This window comes from Staurois parvus, unplaced genomic scaffold, assembly GCF_062004578.1.
Source record: "Staurois parvus isolate SC_StPar_1 unplaced genomic scaffold, SC_StPar_1.0 ptg000704l, whole genome shotgun sequence".
NCBI classification, from domain to species: Eukaryota; Metazoa; Chordata; class Amphibia; order Anura; family Ranidae; genus Staurois; species Staurois parvus.
Genome location: NW_028318500.1, coordinates 4600049 through 4620794, shown reverse-complemented (window position 1 = coordinate 4620794; position 20746 = coordinate 4600049). Strand labels below are relative to the sequence as shown.

General features: G+C 39.8%; 1 protein-coding gene across 1 annotated transcript in view; it reads left to right on the top strand.

The window, feature by feature from the left end:
• Positions 1-20746, top strand: part of GGT1 (gamma-glutamyltransferase 1) — a 189797-nt gene that overhangs the window by 140471 nt on the left and 28580 nt on the right. The window contains exon 4 of the mRNA XM_089653223.1: positions 11765-11854. Within this exon, the coding sequence (XP_089509349.1) occupies positions 11765-11854 (90 nt within the window). The remainder of the gene's footprint in view (positions 1-11764; positions 11855-20746) is intronic.

Sequence of the window (20746 nt, the reverse complement as noted above, 5' to 3'; positions counted from 1 at the left end):
CTAGATGGGGTGGGGTTATGGATGGTTCCCCTTCAGTTTTTTTTAGTGGACCAGATCAGAGGTAGGTGGGACAGAAGTCGGTTTATACCTTCCGCTCCATAGAGGTAAATGGAGGGTCCGCTCAGGCTCACCTGAAAAACTGACAGGTGGATTCGATCAGACCAATCGATTGAAAGGGTCCAGAGAGCTGAATAGCCTGTGATTAGCAAGTGCAGTCATAACCATGTAGCCATACACCATTGATATTTTCTAAAATGATCAGTAATAAAGTCCCAACAAAAAAACTAATAAAATGGGGTATTTGTGATAAAGTTTGCTGAAAATATGTTGTATTAATAGTGAATACAATCTACTAAGGTGACACCTCCACCAGTAATCGCCCCAGGGTGTGCTCTCGCCAGGGGATGACTGAATATTTGGAAACTCGGGCACTGTCCGAGGGCACAGGGTCAGTAGGGGGCCCCATGAGATGCCCCTGGTACCTTTTTCATAGGCATGGGCAAGGACACAGGGGCCCCTGTTCCCCTATTGCCCGGGGCCCCATGATTTGTCAGTCCGCCCCTGGCTCTCGCCTTATGCTTTGACCTCCATTTCGAAAGGTCAAACAAGTATGAACAGATAGATATCCAGGCAAATTTCTTCTTGGATACTCAAAGATACTTGCTACTTCAAGATAATGGAGGTTCTCTCCCATTACTTCCACATAACACTTAGTGCTGCATGGGTTGATCAGTCAACGAAAATAAACCTCTTATCTCTGCAGCACTGTGTTTACCAGAGGCTCAAAGAAAAAATATATTTAATAGTTTTCCCACTGCTAAAAAGCTATTTGATTGAAAAGCAGTTAAAATATTTTTACTTGGGCTTTATCACTGACCATTTTGGATATTAACAGTGGTGTATGGCTACATAGTTATTATTGATTTTTTAAATCACAGGCTACTCAGCTCTTTTGTGTGGACTTTATCACAGATTTTTTAGAACATTATCAATGATCCATTGTAATATTGTTGTTTTTGTACTTGTTTATCACAATTTCATTTTCAGTTGCTGTACACTGCACATTTTTAAAGTGTTTTTTTGTGTGTTTTTTTTTTTACTTTTATAGTTTAGTTTTATACAGTGCAGCACTTTTTATATATTGATATCATTTTTCTGTAGAATGCTGCCTTCTAGTGGCAGTTTTTGGACCACTGCAACTTTGTTTACAGTGTGATATTGGTAACTTCCTTTGTTTTCTCCTCCTGTTTACTGTTGGATGCTTTTGTCCTAACTAAGGTGTCCTTTTATCATGCAGTGGTAAATGACTGCTGGTCAGTTCTCTAGCATTCTCAGAGGAGACAGTTCTCCTCTGAAAGCCTTTTTATGAAGTGGTGTAGATCGCTTCTCCTAATGAGGAGAGAAGCAATCTACAAACGCTTTGAACGCTAGAAAACGGCTGCTGTAAGAGATCAGTCAAACACTGTTTACTAAACAGCGGTAAATTACCGCTGCTTCATTTGCGGTTCCCCCGATTCTCCAGCTCTGGCCTGGAGAATCTGGAGGGAGAACACAGATCGCCAGTGAAGGGCTGACATCGCTCCTTCATACACTGGCAGTCTGTGTGCTGAGATGATCAGCGAAGAATATATTCTCCACTGATCATCTCTGTATCCTAAACCACTAATGATCGGAGATCAGCAACGATACTCAAGATCACCGCTGATCTCCATTTCATAGAAGGACACCTATATTCTTTCCTCTTCTTCAGTGATCCTTCACTCAGTGTTCATTACTCACTGAGAATAGCTTCAGGAAAGTCATTCTCTTCTTACACGTCATAAGACTGTAAAACCTCATCTGTACTGCAATTGTCTGAAGTAAAATTTCCTTGGATTCAACTTCTGTGTCTTATTGATTAGTTAGGCTACATGTGGATGGTGCCAAGTCAGCGGGTGACTATACTATTCAAACAGACTGGGTCTAAGGAAGTATGTCAATTCATAAAGCGGCATTTGAAACAGAACAGTTAGAAGACACATATATAAAGCCTATATACTGTCTGCTGCAACTGTTGTGAAGTTTCACCTGTGCCTCAGTAGGCAAATGGTCTTGTCTGCACCCTGTGTGAGCACATGCTGCATTACAGATTGTGAGATATGCTTGAAGTATAACTAAAGGCAAAATGTTTTGTTTTAATTTTGGATAGAGTAGAGAGGGATTAGAACCCCTGTCAGTTTTTATTGCTGTTTGTGCCCCCTGTTAAAAGAGATTCACCCCCTCTATTTGTCCTGGTTACCATTATCATTGAAAGTAGAAGTTAAAGAACATCCCAAACTTTGGGTTGTCCCCAGAAAAGTAATAGAGGGGAAATCTTCCAATGAGGATACTAGTTCTGGTAACCTGGGGGTTCACAAGGGATTCTCTTAAGTTGGAAGGATTTTCTCCAACTTCCGTTTTGGCTAAGGGACAGGAAGTGAAGGGAAATCTCCGAATGAGATACAGATGGCAAAAAAAAAATCTGACGGGTTATAACCCTCCCTTGCTCTATCCAAAATGAAAAGAAAAAAGTTTTTCCTATAGTTCTACTTTAAAAGCAGCTGGGGTCAGATTACATTCTACAACATTTTCATGCACTTGTGTTTTTTGTGTACCAGATTTGCTTGGAGAAGTACAAGGATTGTTGTTTCTAGAATTAACTATTAAAACTACTGTGCCTCGACAGACTGATTTCTGCTCTGCACAAACACCTGCTTTCTGTATGTAGCACTACCCCCTAGCTGGTGCTGATGAATTTGGGTCCCCCTTTAGTCCTGCACAGCCAATCAGCATTTTCCACACAAGCTTTCATCCATAGGCAGAAATCAGGGCTTGAGCATTGGTTTTGTTATTTTATTGAGGGGATTAAACTTGGATGGGGTAAGGGGTGTATATAATGTCCAAGGGAACCAAACTCTGAGGACAACTTCCCAAACTAATCACAGCTTCTCTATCACATTCTTTGTTGGAGGGCTAGCCAGCAGCTCCAGTTGTACTACCCAGGACCAGGGGTGGACTGACCATTTGGAAACTCTGGCACAGCCCGAGGGCCTGGGGTCAGTACAGGGCCCCATGAGATGCCCCTGCTACCTTTTTCATAGGCTTTTTTAGGTTTGGGCAAGGACACAGGGGCCCCATGATCCCCTATTGCCCGGGGGCCCCATGAGTTGTCAGTCCGCCCCTGCCCAGGACCTTAGATGAACTCCTCTTCACCCAACAATCTGGAGACTCGGATATTGTGAAACAAATATTTGAAAATCTCTCTGATCTGTGGTATAGAACTACACAATGTATATTTGCTACTGATGAAACATGTAATGATGCAAAGCAGCTAAGTAGTACAGAGCCTTTGAAAGCTATAAAAGAGCCTTTAAAGCCTTTGAAAGCTATAAAAGATTGTCTAAAAAAAATTATTCTCTTCTATTAACTATCAATACAGCAGAGTCTCTGCAAGAGGTAGAAAGCTAAGAAAGGCACTTGTTATCTATCAGTAAATGGTCTCCAAATATGCAAAGTAAAATATCAAAACTGCATGAAAGTGCATCCTGCCACTCTATCTGCTTAAGGCAATCCAAGACATCTTACAGATCACTAAGTTCTCACTCACAGCAATCATCACAAAGATTCTGCTCTCAGCAATCTTTGCTGGTTATTTAACATATAATGGCCTTATCTGAAGTAAAAGAAGCTAAAGCGGAAGCTTATTGCATTGATAGGGAACTGCTCAAGTACAAGCCGCTAAAGTACAAGCAGCTCAAGCACAATCTCAACCACAGGTAGCTAATGTACAGGCTTAGGCCCAAGCACTAAGTGCAAGGATTCAAGCAAAGCCTGAAGCAGAAACAAAGGCTGTACAGGCTGAGACCAAGTCCTCCAAAAAAAAAGGAAAGGAAGCAGCAGCTTTAGCCAAGCTCAGTGTTTTGGAACAAGCTGCTGGTGGAAGAAGTCTTCTTTTGACAATTTCAGATTACTCTGCAAGACGGACCTAATCCCAAATAAGAACAATCGGCATTCAAGTGCACTGGACGCTTTAAACCCTGTACACCAATCCATAGAACATTTAGCAGCAGGAGAATCTGCAGCGATTAGCCATACAGGTCACCCTGGCACAACAGACACTTCTCTACCTCCAGAGTCACTACCACCCTTTTCAACAAATCATGTGCCATCACAGACCATTCTAAATCCAGCTAACCAAAGCATCTCAAAACCTCCTGAAACTGGTCACACTGTTCTTGAGACTCGAACCATGAGCCCTCCAGATGTCAAACCTTCACTTCCCCTGAACCAATCTGCTTCTCCATTCTTTCCTCCAACACCTAAACACCAAGTATTGGATACCACCATGTCTAGCAACAGCGAGGGAACACCTGTCACGACAAGGGCTCAAGGAACTGATATGCAACCTTAAACATACATGACCCGCAGAGAACTAATTAACACCAGCCTTAAGAAGTTCAAAGATCATCCAAAGAAATACACTACCTGGAGATCCACCTTTAAGACAGTAGTCTCAGCTCTCAGTTCTCATAAGAGCTCAGCATCCCACCTTTTCAAGAACTAGATTTGCTAATCAGATGGTTAGGTCCTCAGTCAATGAACTGTGTTAAGAGACTATAAACTGTTCATATCCATGAACCAGATAAAGGCCTTAATTTAGCTTTGGAAAGAGTAGAGCAAACTTATGGAGGCTCTGAAGTTATCAAGCTTGCTTTGTTGAAGAGGCTGCAGAACTTTCTGAAACAATCCACCAAGGACCACACATCCCTCACCAAACTTAGCACCTATCCTATCACCAAGGAAGACCTACATCTACCAGGCCTTAGCTGCTTAGACACTGCACATGGTGTTAATGCAGTTGTAGCAAAATTACCATACAATATCTAAGATAAATGGGCAATCCAATTACGACTAAGGCCCAGAATTTGTGGGGCTGAAATGCATTATTCTTTACACTGGATGAATTCTTTTTATATCTTGATGGATTATGAATAACGAATTGCAATTTTACTTTATACTATGTGGGTGCTGGACTTTCACTTATCTTATGGCTTTCTACGGTATGTACAACATTGTCCTGGCATAGACTGCTTATTTGTTTGCTCGTCCTATAGGTAATAAAATCAAAGGTTTGCAGCACCATAACCTTTCTATTTAGAAATGGGCAATAGTGGGTTTTGGTACCAGAAACAGCATAAGGTCTCCTTTCCACCTTTCTCCTGCTTTTCAAAGTTCATAAAAAACTTAAGCTGGCTATACATTAATAATTTTTTTCATTCAACCAGCAAACTGAATGAAAAAAATTACCCGATTCCCCTATCCACAAAGGGTAGATTGACTTGTACAACCAGCCTGCCTATACATGGATCAAAATTCAGACAGTCCCTGCTGAACTGGCTGAGTTTTGATCTATGTATGGCTTCCCTTAGCCAGAATTCATAACAATCCCAGTTTCTCAATTGTTGAAGCAAGCATTCTTAGCCCTACAACGCCAAGATAAAACCTTAACACTAAGTACAGACTCTAGAAATGTTGTTTCCATTAGAAAAACAGGAGTTATACACACTACTAGCAGCAACTGTGAAGAAAGGAGAAATGATCCAAACTCCTAGTTTCTCACATCCATGCCACACCCTCTCAGAAAATGTTGCATGTTCAAGGGAAAGCCCTTCAAAGAACTCCAAGGACTTTCTAAAGAACCACATTTGCTTCAGATTTTATACATCCACAGAGCACTTTACTAGCGACTAATTAGCTACAGTTAATTGCTCAGAACATGACATCAACAGGCACGTATCAGCCTTAAATCAAGGCCCCTTTAAGAAAGACTCTATTTCCATTGAAGATCTTGCACCCATGTCAGATCATGGCAAGGAGAGCAATGAGCAGTCACCTCCAGCAATCATATCTAAATATAGTGAGCTATGCCACAGAGAACTTATAGAAATGCTAAAATTTGTCTGGTGAAGGTGTTTCCTTAGGCATAACCAGTGAAATATGTCCAGTTGTACGCTGTTTTAAATGACCAAAGCAGCCATTTGTTTCTTTGACATATTGAAAGAAACAAGAGAAGTACTGTCCTACACCCTGCACACATGTTCTGGCATAGTAGAAACCACAAGAAGTATTGCCCCTGCTGGAGAATTCATTGGGGTCAGTTCACTATTTGTTACCACATGCAGTATGAGGGTCACGTGATTCATTTATTGGAAATATTACATGAGATAATAAAAGAATCAATTCATCAAAGTAAAATATAGAATGTGAGGTAAATATCACACAATTGTTAAAATAGTGAGATAAATACAGCAACAATACAATTCAATACAAGAGGGTTACAAGGAGCAGGGCCCTCCTAACCCTCTTGTATTGAACTGTATTGTTGCTGTATTGTCTTCCGTTATATTGTAAAGTACTGAGCAAACCACTGGCGTTATATAAATCCTGTATGATATTAATAATAATAATAAATACCACAAAAAAAATGAGATAAATAATTAAAGTCAGTTAATTAAAAAGCACAGATATTTGTTATTTATCACCTGGTGTTTGCTGGCGGTCTTTTAGAAATGTACAAAATAACAATTAGAGGAAGCCTGCACTGACCAGAAAGTGAAAAGTATACAATGTATCAGTGTGAAAATGTTTTCCCTCTGAGTTTAGCAATCAAAATAAATGGTAACATTTCATCAGAGAGGAATCATTTTGCGAATGAAAGTACATTAGTATGTTTTTATAGTTTCACAATATTGCTGTATGCCTTCTGGTGCAGGGTTGGCCTGCAATAAAAAAAGCTTGCAAAAAACCCCACAAAAATTGACGCAAAATTTAAGCGCTCATTATTCCAAAACATAGATATTGAACATATTTGGTAAATATTGCATGTTTTTTAGTGAACTGAATACTTTTGAGGTAAATATCACATGAGTTATTTTAACTAAAAAATGCATGCGGTATTTACAGTATCTCTTAGTGAATTGACCCGATTATCTCAGACATATAAGGGACTGAAGGAATTTATCTTCCTGCACTCATCGAGTGCAATCAAATACTTAATGACAGAGAGGCAATCCCTGCAATGCAAGATGCTTGTTACTTGTATAACTTTAAGGTTTCTAGAGTAGCCTACATTTCACCATAGGAAGATAATGCCAAAATCAAGCTTCTGTTGGTAAGAGAAACCCCAATGGTCCACAAGGAACAAGAGCAGCACACAGGTAATCTTGGAAATGATCCTTGTGTCCTAAAGACCAAATTAGAATGGGCCTTTATCGGTGCTTCTCGCTCCAGTAGGAAACAGTTCATGAAGTATTAAATCCAAACATTTATTATATTGCAGCTTACCAGATTTGTTGGCTGCAGTTGTTTTCTTTTTTTTAGACTTTCCTTCTTTTTATTTTCACCTGGTTTTCACCTGATGATCTGGCCAAGAAGTCTGTTGGTTTTCAAAAGGAATAGCTGTGCTGATGTAGCAGTTAGAGGCTGAGACTTGCTATTTACAGCAGAACTTCACCCAAATAAGAGAATTTTTGCTGTTCCTCCTCATCCCCACTCCTCTGTCAAAATTAACATTTTTTTTTGGGGGGGGGGGGGTACCTGATTCTGTCTGGTACCCATTCCCACTTTTGCTCCAACCACCTAGGCCTAAAAAGAGCCTAAAAAAAAAACAAATTGAGGCACCACATCTAATGATTGGTAAGCTGTAATCTATTACATTTTTGGTTTCGGGTTTAATACTGCTTTGTGCATGTTTGTAAAGCAATTGTTGAGAGAATCCAAGAAATCCCCTTCATCTCTCAAAATCTGTGCTATTGGAGATCAAAAAGGACGACCGCCCAGCCAATGAGACTTTCTGAGAGTGATCAAGTCTACATTAGAGAATAATCTCACAGCAACTTCAGTGAAAAGATATCTCAAAATACTACTGACAGCAACAAGACAGAACTTGGATGTCCAGAATCTACTAATGTCATGATGCTTCATGACAATGATAATGTCCTTCAATTCATGGACTGTGCAACTAGTCACCATCTATTTCAGTAGAACTGAGTTGATCGTGGTGAGCCAGCTATAAGCTCAGGCTGGTCCTTTCATCAATGGAACTGAACCTGGCAACTGCAAAATACTAATGTTGCTTCACATGGAGAGTCCCAGTGAGAGCCTTGAGGACTTTGATTTTTCATCACTCCAAAGGAGATCTGGCCTAAGTCTGCAATTAACGTGCAAATTTGTCTATGAAGAATCAAGTTGGCATGTTAGACAGTTTGAGCAACACATTAAGTCTTGCTGGCAGTCAGCGACCTAGGAGATTTATCCAAGTCTTCCACCCCAGTTCATAAATGGGAGCATCCTCTACTTTACAGATTGAGAACCAAGCCTCCTGGGGACAGAGTCATCCAAAATTCCTTTGAGTCAGCAAGAGAGACTTTTTCAGGTATCAAGACTGCAATGTCAAAATATTCCCAGTTTTCACCTTGTGTTTTTTGAGACTTGGGACACACTTGTGTGTATATGTGTGTTGTGACAGTCTAAGGCCCTGTCATGGTGTTAAAAGGCATTCTGGGACAGGTTTTGGAGAGAACAGTTACAATGATGGTACAGGTGTGTGCTGGGTCCCACCCTCCCGAGGGTCTGTATGTGAGCAAGGGAGTAGAGAGGTGTGTATGTCTGCACCATGCTGTCTGGAACAGGACAGACAGAGGCCCAAGCCTGAGAGATGGCACATTTTTAGGGAAAGTGGCCTAAAAATGCATATCTGGTGTGGACTGAACTCAATGTGAAGAACTACCAATGAGCTAAACAACCCCCAAGTTGATGTAATGGTGGAGATTTACTAAAACTGGTGCACTCAGAATCTGGTGCAGCTGTGCATGGTAGCCAATCAGCTTCTCACGCTAGCTTGTTCAATTAAGCTTTGACAAAAATAAAAACCTGGAAGCTGATTGGGTTCTATACAGGTCTGAACCATGCAGTCTCCCTAAATAACCCCAGTGTGTGTGTGTGTATATACAGTGGGGGATCGAACGTTTGGGCACCCCAGCTAAAAATTTGTATTAATGTGCATAAAGAAGCCAAGGAAAGATGGAAAAATCTCCAAAAGGCATCAGATTACAGATTAGACATTCTTATAATATGTCAACAAAAGTTAGATTTTATTTCCATCATTTACACTTTCAAAATAACAGAAAACAAAAAAATGGCGTCTGCAAAAGTTTGGGCACCCTGCAGAATTTATAGCATGCACTGCCCCCTTTGCCAAGCTGAGACCTGCCAGTGTCATGGATTGTTCTCAATCATCATCTGGGAAGACCAGGTTATGTCAATCTCAAAGTTTTTAAATGCCCAGACTCATCTAACCTTGCCCCAACAATTAGCACCATGGGTTCTTCTAAGCAGTTGTCTAGAAAACTGAAACTGAAAATAGTTGACGCTCACAAAGCTGGAGAAGGCTATAAGAAGATAGCAAAGCGTTTTCAGATGTCAATATCCTCTGTTCAGAATGTCATTAGGAAATGGCAGTCATCAGGATCAGTGGAAGTTAAAGCAGGATCTGGAAGACCAAGAAAAATATCAGACAGGACAGCTCACAGGATTGTGAGAAAAACAATTCAAAACCCACATTTGACTGCACGATCCCTCCAGAAAGATCTGGCAGACACTGGAGTTGTGGTACGCTATTCCACTATAAAGAGATACTTGTACAAATATGGTCTTCATGGAAGAGTCATCAGAAGAAAACCTCTTCTACGTCCTCACCACAAAAATCATCGTTTGAACTTTGCAAATGAACATATAGACAAGCCTGATGCATTTTGGAAACAAGTTCTGTGGACCGATGAGGTTAAAATTGAACTTTTTGGCCGGAATGAGCAAAGGTACGTTTGGAGAAGAAGGGGCACAGAATTTAATGAAAAGAACCTCTGTCCAACTGTTAAGCATGGGGTTGGATCAATCATGCTTTGGGGTTGTGTTGCAGCCAGTGGCACAGGGAACATCTCACGAGTAGAAGGGAAAATGGATTCAATAAAATTTCAGCAAATTTTGGATGGTAACTTGATGCCATCTGTGAAAAAGCTGAAGTTAAACAGAGGATGGCTTCTACAAATGGATAATGATCCTAAACACACCTCGAAATCCACGGGGGATTACATCAAGAGGCGTAAACTGAAGGTTTTGCCATGGCCTTTACAATCTCCTGACCTCAACATGATTGAAAATCTATGGATAGACCTTAAAAGAGCAGTGCGTGACAGACAGCCCAGAAATCTCAAAGAACTGGAAGACTTTTGTAAGGAAGAATGGGCAAAGATACCTCAAACAAGAATTGAAAGACTCTTGGCTGGCTACAAAAAGCGTTTACAAGCTGTGATACTTGCCAAAGGAGGCAGTACAAGATATTAACTCTGCAGGGTGCCCAAACTTTTGCAGACGCCATTTTTTTGTTTTCTGTTATTTTGAACGTGTAAATGATGGAAATAAAATCTAACTTTTGTTGACATATTATAAGAATGTCTAATCTGTAATTTGATGCCTTTTTGGAGATTTTTCCATCTTTCCTTGGCTTCTTTATGCACATTAATACAAATTTTTAGCTGGGGTGCCCAAACTTTCGATCCCCACTGTGTATATATATATATATATATATATATATATATATATATATAAATAATTGTGGATTTCCAATCCCACAGGGGTTTTACCCCTTCACCAATTCACCTAAAACAAAGTTTTGACTAGATACATTCTGATTGAGGGCAATGTTAAATATTGGTGCAGCGCTAGATGTTGAACAGAAAACCGAATGTATGTCTTATAGACGCATGTATGAAACAAATGCGTTATGCATATATATAGTAAACATCAATAGTGACAGGAGTAATCTGGAAGTGAACAAATAAATAAGTATATGAATGTTCATGAAAAACGCATGATCATGACATGCGTAGAAGTAGTATCCAAATTATCTTTAGGTCAGGTGCAATCTTCTAATTACTTGTATACAGTCCCAGAATGTTATTTCTCCTTGGGATGAAGTAATGAATATACAGAGTGCGCACTTACCAGATGCGCTAATGAAAAGCGCGTTGTGTAATATACTCCTGATGTGCAGGGGTCCCTCAAGTATGGTCAGAGGTGCAGCCTGGCGGTGGGTGGTCTTCCTCAAAGTGCCGAGGTATAATGGTCCGTATTGATAGCCTAAACTCTTCAGGGTGCTGGAACACCAACTGGAAGTGGTGCTGGGGGATTTAAGGTGCTCAATGCAGAGCAAACATTAGGAATATCCCATAGTGTAGTATTATAAAGGTGCTTTTACTAATATTAAAGGTTATGTTTAAAAAACGTACAAAAAACTGCAGTATATATGACAGTGCCACAATAAGAGTCACATATGTAATGCACATGAACAACTGACCAGCTGGAAATATGAAGTGGCCGTCGGATCCCCATGATCCGACAGCTTGACGTCAACGGCTTACAAGGGCTCCTCTTTAACGCATTTCGAACTCAGCATTCATTTTCAAAAGGGGTAGAGCCCTTAGGGAACAACACTGATATTCCCAATATTCCCAACATTCCCAATAGATTCCCAATAGAAAACTGAAAAACACACATTGTTAGAGATTTCTGGGCTATCTTATTTAATTTTCTGTAAAACCATTATAAAAGTCCTGCTTTAGAATGCTTTTTATATCCAACATGATATGACCACTGAATATGATTATAGTAGATTTTTTTTTTCTTACAGGAAAAGCTGAAATAATAAATGCTCGAGAGATCGCACCATTGAATGCCAGTGAGGGAATGTTTGGGAATAGTACTGCATTGTCACAAAAAGGTGAGGATGAACAAATGATCCAAGACGCTACAGTACACAGCTCTGCACAAGCTCTAAGCTCTGGGGGAAATTCTCTTGCAAACAGACTGTTCATTTTACAAAGAGTTTAGTGAATGAAGTGAGGCTCTGTTGACTTCCATTATTCAATTACACGCAAGCAAAAATAGTATATTGGAAGCACTTGTGACCTGTGCTCAGATACTACTACATAAATACCAAAAATGCTAAAAAATATGCTAGAAAATGGAGCTGCTACTTCTAAAAAGGTATTGACCTTTGGATTAAATATTATAGCAATAAATGGCTGACCAATTAAATGTGCAAATACCTCAAAATATACATGTCAATAAATTCATGTGATGTGCTCTCTCTAACAATATTCTTATAAATTACTCCATCATCATAATTGTGTGAATAAATAATTAATTGATTTAAATTAATATAGTCTCTTGATGTGCAAACATGCAGTAATTCTTCATAATGTTAAATGAATCCTTAGTGCTCCCCTCCAGTGGTCTCACTTACTCACCAGCTCCCGTGGACTTTTATGAGAACAAGAGTCTATCGCGCTTGTATGTTAGGCTCATCTGGGATTTGTAGGCCTCCTGTGGGTCCAATCTATATTCTGATCCTCAGTTGTCGGCTTCCCATTCAGGAGTATAAACTCCTCATAAGTTTGTATATAGAGATAAAGGGGGCCCACATAGTGAAATACCGTTTATTTAAATTAAAGAGAAAAACGTGTTCCGCTCACATGTATTGACTGATTAAGAAGCACACAAACACCAGACCAGAAGTAGCTCACTGGCGTGCGTTCCACCGACTGGATGTGATGTCACCAATGGCTCCCACCTGATGTGTTTCGTCCCTCCCACTGGGCATTCTCAAAGGCTAGAATCCGTGGTGACTGATGGCTCATGTATACAGGATCTTCACCTACTCCACTCAATACACCCTATGATGTAATTTCCGCTTCCTCATTCCTCTATCTTAATATTGCAAGCTGGGTGTACATATAACAATAGCAATCTTTATCCTGTGTCCATCTTACATCTCCAATACTTAAACAAATTATACAGTGTAAACAATTCTACAAAATATAAAACCAAATTAACATTACATAAAATTTTACATAAAACAAATAAATAAATAACATATACATTAAACAGCCTATGATTCCTATTCTCCTGCTTACTTATTCCCCCTAGTGGTGAAATTACATATGAGTAAACTGCACAATTAACCCTGTTGGTTTCATTCACCCTACATTTGGAATACATGTCCTACTGATTGTTAGTTATCATTAAAAATTTGAGATAAAGCAATTGACATCAATATCTACATTTAACCCCCTCAGCACCATAGTTCCGAGCTGATAAATCCATTGGGATTCATTTTAAGAAATAGCTTGTTTCATATTTATTCCCCGCCAATGTTTTTCAACTCTATCTATGCCGCAGAATTTTAATTTATTTGGATCCCTGTTATGATAAATCCTAAAATGATTTGACAAACTATGTTGGCGGAACCCCATTTTGATATTGTTAACATGTTCCCTTAGCCTAGTTTTCAGTTCTCTGGTGGTTCTTCCTACGTACTGTAGTCCGCATTCACATTCTAGTAGGGTAAGTGACATACGTACTGCTGGACGTTATGAATTTTTTTATTCCATATCTCTTCCCAGTGGTATTAGAATGAAATTGTATAGTTTTCTTTGAATCCATTCTACAAGTTCTACATGTTAAACATTTTCCTCATCTAAAAAAACCCGCTTGGTCCAAAAAGGTTATCTTCCTCATAGGAGGGTCAGGTATATTCTTAGCTAATTTATTTTTCAAATTTGGAGGTCTACTATAAACAAATTTGGGTTGTTTTGGGAATATCCTTGCTAGAATTTGATCTTTTTTTAAGAATTGGCCAATGTTTTTTCATCGTTCTGTCCATCTGTTTATATTGTCTATTATATTCTGTACAGAATGTAATCCCATAATCTCCTTTTTCTTTATTTTGTTTTGTTTTTAACAGATCTTCTTTTCATGTTTTTTACTGCCCCTTTAATCCTTTCCAACATAATGGAATGTGTTTTGGTGTACTTGTCCCCTAATGCTTTGGGAAAATGGCGCCCGTGCACTGCACATGCGCGGACGCCCTGATTGTATAAAAAGAGATGAATCAGACGTCTGACGATAGGCACACCACTTTTGAAAACATGCTATTGCACGAAACGCGTTGAGCCCTAACGTCGTGACGTCACGCCGCCGGAGCTGCACGGAGGTCCGGCGGCCATTTTGGAGAGTTGCTGTACAGTTACAGGAGGTTTTTTGTGCACCTTATCAATTCTATTTCAAATACTTTGGAAACTTTTTTACAATTTGTCTTATTGAATTATGTGGATGATAATCCTTAATATATGAAAGCTTAAAAAAGTACTACACTATAGGGCTTTTTCATATATTGCCTGGCTCTGAGCCAACTGCTCTTGGAGACCCCCAGAGGAAGTGTGGCTGCATGAGAAGCTGGTGTCCAGAAGAGTGATCCTTGCTCCTGGCTGGCTGTTCCACTTAAAGGGGCCCCTGCAGAGTTATATTGGTTCAATGCACATTATCTATGTGCATCTGGTGAGTGTGCATTTTATACATTGCTGCACAGAGTCACATCACAAGGATTATCATTATGAGAATTACTTATGAAGATGGATTTTAACCACTTGCTATTGCTGACTTTCCTGAGTCAAGCCTGCATGCTTTTTCACGCATTTTTACTCATTAAGACTGTGCTATTATATTTCTCATTTGTGCACCTTAATTAGCGCCATACTCATTTGGTGGTTTTAATGCACAGAATGTTTACATACCTTGTCATATTTTAGCAATGCACCTTTTTATATATGTATTTGCTCTTACTGGGTTTTTAGGATATCCTATGTCGGTGCAATTTGCTGTTATTTATATAATTTATTTAATAATTTTATTCACTTCATACACATTGAGCACTCACTGTACTTATTTTTATTTTAATTACATATTTGAATTCCATATTTGTTTATATTGATTTCAGTTAGAAACTTTTTTAGTGATTCTTCTGACCCTTCCCATATGAGGAATATATCATCAATATACCTTTTATAGATTAGTAGCTCCTTTCTTGGTGTTTTGTATATTTTTCAGCCTCCAACTTACTCATAAATATGTTCCCTACTGTGGGGAAATACTTAGCCCCCATAGCTGCTCCCCTTTTTTGGCCATAGAAGCAATGATTATGCCAGAAATAGTTGCCTTTCATGGCTAATGCTAATACATTTGTCAAAAATGCTTTCTTTACAGGCCAATTCTACAGCATCTAGAGCAGCAATGGGCAAACTACGGCCCGCGGGCCGTCTACGGCCCGGCGGACCTTTTAATCCGGCCCGCGGAGCTAGGTTCCCGCTAGGCTCCTCTCACAGTCCGCCCTGAAGACCGGTGTAGCATGAAAATCTGTCTCCTATGAGGATCTGTCCCCCTCGATGTATCTGCGCATGTGCCGGAGATCGCCGATTGGCTGCTAATGCCTGAAACTGGCACATGCGCAGATACGTCGAGGGGGACAGATCCTCATAGGAGACAGATTTTCATGCTACACCGGAACGGCGCAGGAACACGGCGAGAGGAACGCGCGGAGCAAAGGTAAGTGAATTGACACAGGGGGGACTTGGGGACTTAATATGGGGGATGAATTACTATAGGGGGGATGAATTACTATATGGGGGATGAATTACTATGGGGGATGAATCACTATGGGGGATTAATTACTATATGGGGGATTAATTACTATGGGGGATGAATTACTATGGGGGGTGAATTACTATGGGGGATGAATTACTATATGGGGGATGAATTACTATGGGGGATGAATTACTATATGGGGGATGAATTACTATGGGGGATGAATTACTATATGGGGGATGAATTACTATGGGGGATGAATTACTATGGGGGATGAATTACTATATGGGGGATGAATTACTATGGGGGATGAATTACTATATGGGGGATTAATTACTATGCTTACTATGGGGGAATATTACTATACTTACTATGGATGACACATACACATCATTCATCTACTCTTGGTCCGGCCCCCGGGTCCAATATATGAACCCATTGCGGCCCTCAAGTCAAAAAGTTTGCCCACCCCTGATCTAGAGCATGCTTCTGCTTAATATTGGTATATAATGATTCTACATCAATACTGGCTAGTATGCAATTTTTATTTTTTTTTTTCTTCCTTAGTAAATTGATAAGTTCTTTGCTATCCTTAATATATGATGGAAATCCCTGAGCTATAGGTTGCATTAAATAATCCAAATACTCTCACATTAGAAAATGTAATCAATTCCATTGACAATTGGTCCACTGGGGGATTCTCTAAATTTTTATGCATTTTAGGAACCTGATATATTATTGGCGTTTTGTGTACCTCTGGTATTAAATACTTTACTTCCTTTTTATCCATGATTTCCTCTTTCTGTACCTTTTTTACTAATTTTGTTAGCTTGGCCTTTAGTTTGTTTCCATGGTACCCTTTAAGTCTCTGATATGTATCCTTATACATTATTAATCGATTAAGTTCCCTTGAATAGTCCTCTTTACTCAAGATGACTATCCCCCCCCCCCTTTATCCACAGGTCTAATAACTATATTTTTCTTCTTTCTAACTCCTCCAGTCCCCGTTATCTTTTTATTGCCTATGTTGGGTTCTATATTGATATTCTCGACTTCTTGCGTCATCATTGACCTAAACACCTCTAAATATTGGTTATTGCTGGACTTGAGGTTAAATAGAGATTGATTTATCAGTACATTATGTTGATATTGAGTTTCCAAACTTTCTTGTTTATCTGTTCTGTTAGCGAAATATTTTTTGATGTCCAATTTCCTAATGAATTTATGTAGGTCCATGTAGACCTTGAAATTTTTCATATTTTTGGGTGGGGCATATTTTAATCCCAATTTTAACACCTGTTTTTTTTCTGTGGTAATATTCACCCCACTTAAGTTAAATATGCCTGAACTTAATTCTCTCTGATTTCTTTTTCCTCTGACCCCCTCTGCATCCTCTATATTTGTTCTTCCATCTCCTTGTGTGTGTTCCTGTTGTATCGGATATCTGTTCTGTATAGGTCTCCAATATTGTGGGGGTCTTCTTGGGGGCCCATGATAGCCTCCCCTGCCCCTTGGTTTCGAATTGCCAGAGGTCCCCCATGGAGAGGCAAATCGAGACCAAGGGAAAGCAATGAAAGTAATAGGTTTAATTGTGCAGCTTACTTATTACATGTAATTTCACCACTAGGGGGAATAAGTAAGCAGGAGAAAAGGAATCATAGGCTGTTTTATGTATATTTTATTTATTTTATGCAAAATGTTATGTAATGTTAATTTGGTTTTATATTTTGTAAAATTGTTTATACTGTATAATTTGTTTAATTGGACTTGTAAGATGGACACAGGATAAAGATCGCTATGGTTATATGTACACCCAATTTGCAGTATTAAGATAGAGGAATGAGGTAGAGGAAATTACATCATAGGGTGTACTGGGTGGAGTAGGTGGAGATCCTGTATATATAAGCCATCAGTCACCATGAACTCTAGCCTGTGAGAGTGCCCAGTGGGAGGGGTGAAACACGTCAGGTAGAGCCATTGGTGACATCACATCCAGTCAGTGGAACGCACGCTTCTGGTCTGGCGTTTGTATACTTTTTAACCTGTCAATACATGGAGTGGAACAAGATTTTCCCTTTACCTTAAATAAATGGTATTTCACTATGTGGGACCCCTTTTTCTCTCTATATACAATCTTATGAGGAGTTTATACTCCTGAATGGGAAGCCAACAACTGAGGATCAGAATAAAGATTGGACACGCAGGAGGACTACAAATCCAAGATGAGCCTATCTAACACACAAGCACAATAGACTCTTGTTCTCATAAGAGTTCAAGGGAGCTGGTGAGTAAATGGGATCATCTGAGGGGAGCACTAAGGATTCGTTTCACTTTATGAAGAATTACTGCACGTTTGCACATCAAGAGACTATATTAATGTAAATCAATTACTTATTTATTCACACAGTTATCATGATGGAGTAATTTGTAAGAATATTGTTAGAGAGAGCACATCACATGAATTTATGTATATTTTCAGGTATTTGCACGTTTAATTGGGCAGCCCTTCATTGTTATAACATAGTTATTATTTTGGTATTTATGTAGTAGTATCCGAGTGCAGGTCACAATTGATTCCAATATATTATTTTTGCTTGCATGCATATTTTGAGGTATTTGCACGTTTAATTGGGCAGCTCTTAATTGCTATAACAAAATATTTTTTTTTTTTCTGGCACGTGATTGAGTATTCTTTGCAAAGTGACATTTCACCACATTCACTAACCTCACTAAAATTCCCATGCAAACTGAACAGTCTATTTGCCTTTAGTAAATCAACCGCATTGACAATTTAAAAAAAAAAAAATGAATCCTTAGTTCTCAATAAACCCCAGTATGTCAGTATGACTAAAGAAGGACATTTCCTATTCTGTTTTACTGGTCAGACAAAAGCAGCAACAACAAATGACTTTTTACCACTTTGCCAGGGAAAAAACACTGACCTGAAAAGCGTTTAAGTACCCACCTACCTAATGTGCTTGCCACTTTTTCCCATTGAGTGCTTAAGAAAATACTTGTGACAAAATGCATGTTCCCCATTATTATTATTATTATTATTACTACGAGTTTATATAGCGCCAAAGGGTTTGCTCAGCGCTGTACAATAGGGGGGACAATACATGGCACAGTACAACAACAACAAACAACGTACGAGGGGTAAGAGGGCCCTACTCTTACGAGCTTACAATCTAGGAGGGAGGGGGTAAAGGTACAGTAGGAAGTAGATGTGCTCAATTTGATTTACTCAAAGTTGGTCATAATATTTGGGAAGGACTAGTAATAATAAGTAATAGTAAATGTGGCATTAAATCAATTTTCAGTAAAAGCATATTTTATGTGGTTTTTTAATTTTAAAATAAGCTTTTAGCTGTCACAGTAAAATTATTCATATGTATCTAAGGTCACAATTTGCTCTGTTCTAGCCCTAGGGCACATAAAATGAAAAATTAAAATCAATGTGCTCACAATAGTTATTAGTGTAATAATGATGCTAGCATCCATCAAGCAACTTTTGACACTTTTGTCCCCAATCTGGAGATTACTTTGCAGAACAGGGAAACTAAAGCTGGTTCTCTGTGCTTGTGTGAAATTTGACTAAGGCTAGGTTCACACCTATGCAGTTTGTGTTTGATCTGTTTCCGCAGTGCCTTTTGAGGCGCATTGTTGCACATGCGTTTTTCCCGCGTTTTTTAATGCGTTTTTGTGTTTAACTTTTTTTTCTTGTTGCTAGGCAAATTCAAACATAAGATGCAAAACGCAGCAAAAATGCATTACATGCTTTTCTGTAGCATTTCCATTTTAAGTCTATAGAACCAAAAACAACTTTTTGCATTTAAAAAAAGTTCCTGACCCTTTCCAAGAAATGCACCGGGTGAAAACGCAGAGATATGAACCTGTCCCATAGGAAATCATGTTAAATGGACTGTAGTGCATTTCTACAAAATGCTGCAGAAAACTTAGGTGTGAACCTAGGGTAAGGGGAGTGTTGAATGTAGTTACATAATTTGGTTGAAAGACAATACTTGTGCATTAAAGTGATTGTAAAGGCATATTTAAGTAAAAAAATTTTTATACTTGCCTGCTCTGTGTAGTTGCTTTGCACAGACCACCCCCAATCCTCCTCTTCTCGGGTACCCAAGCAACGCTCCTAGCCCCTTCCTCCTGCCAATTTCCCCCACAGCAGGCAGCTTGCAATGGGAGCACCCAAGCAGGCTTGCTCCCAAGCTGCTGCTCTGTGTGTCCATTCACACACAGTCATGGCTCGGTCCAGTCCCCCACTCTCTCCTCATTGGCTCACTGGCTATGATTGACAGTAACAGAAGCAAATAGCTCCCGCTGCTGTCTCAGCCAATGAGGAAGCAGAGACCCGGGACAGCCAAGGCTCTTGTGCACACCACTGGATCGAAATGGGGTTCAGGTAAGTGTAAGGGTGGGCTGGGGGGGTCTGCACACAGAAGTTTTTTTACCTTCATGCATAGAATGCATGAAGATAAAAAACCTTGAGCCTTTTACAACCACTTTAGGTCCAATCAAAAGATAGATATTAAAAACCTGTATCCTCAGAACTGAAAACCCACAGTTGATCCATAAGAAAGCTCATACAAAGTGTAGTGCAGTTTCCTCCTCATCCACCAAAGCAGGGAAAGGGTAGCTGAAATTCGCTGTGTCACCACTTTATCATTTGGGCGCATTCTAACTTCCTCTTACTCTAGACCATTTCATGTGGCCCTCACACCTCTCCTGCAGCTTCGGCACCCTCTCATCTCTGCCAGCACCTTGTCTCAGCAGTCAGCAGCAGACAGGAGGATATTACTCGGCTGCCAGATCCTGCTCTTTTCTGTGCAACCATGGTGAGGCACATCTCTGCTCCTCCCCTTACCTCCGCAATCGGCAGCAGAGAGGAGGACAGAACTCCTCCTACTGATCCTGTGCCTCTCTGCACAGCTGAAGCACTCCCCTGTCTCCGCCTCCCCTGATCTCAGCATTCATCAGACTGCCAGCTGACTCCAGCCCTCCTCTGGTCCTCCTCCAGACCCTACACTTTTTGCTTCCCAGCTCCGCTCCCAGATTCTTCCTGACAGGAGCACAAGATAAGAGGATGCACTGTAATGTAAGGGAGAGTGGGGGGCCTATGACTTCTGATAGTGGGGAGGGGTGCTTTGGACATCTGCTTACAATTATTCGCAAACTG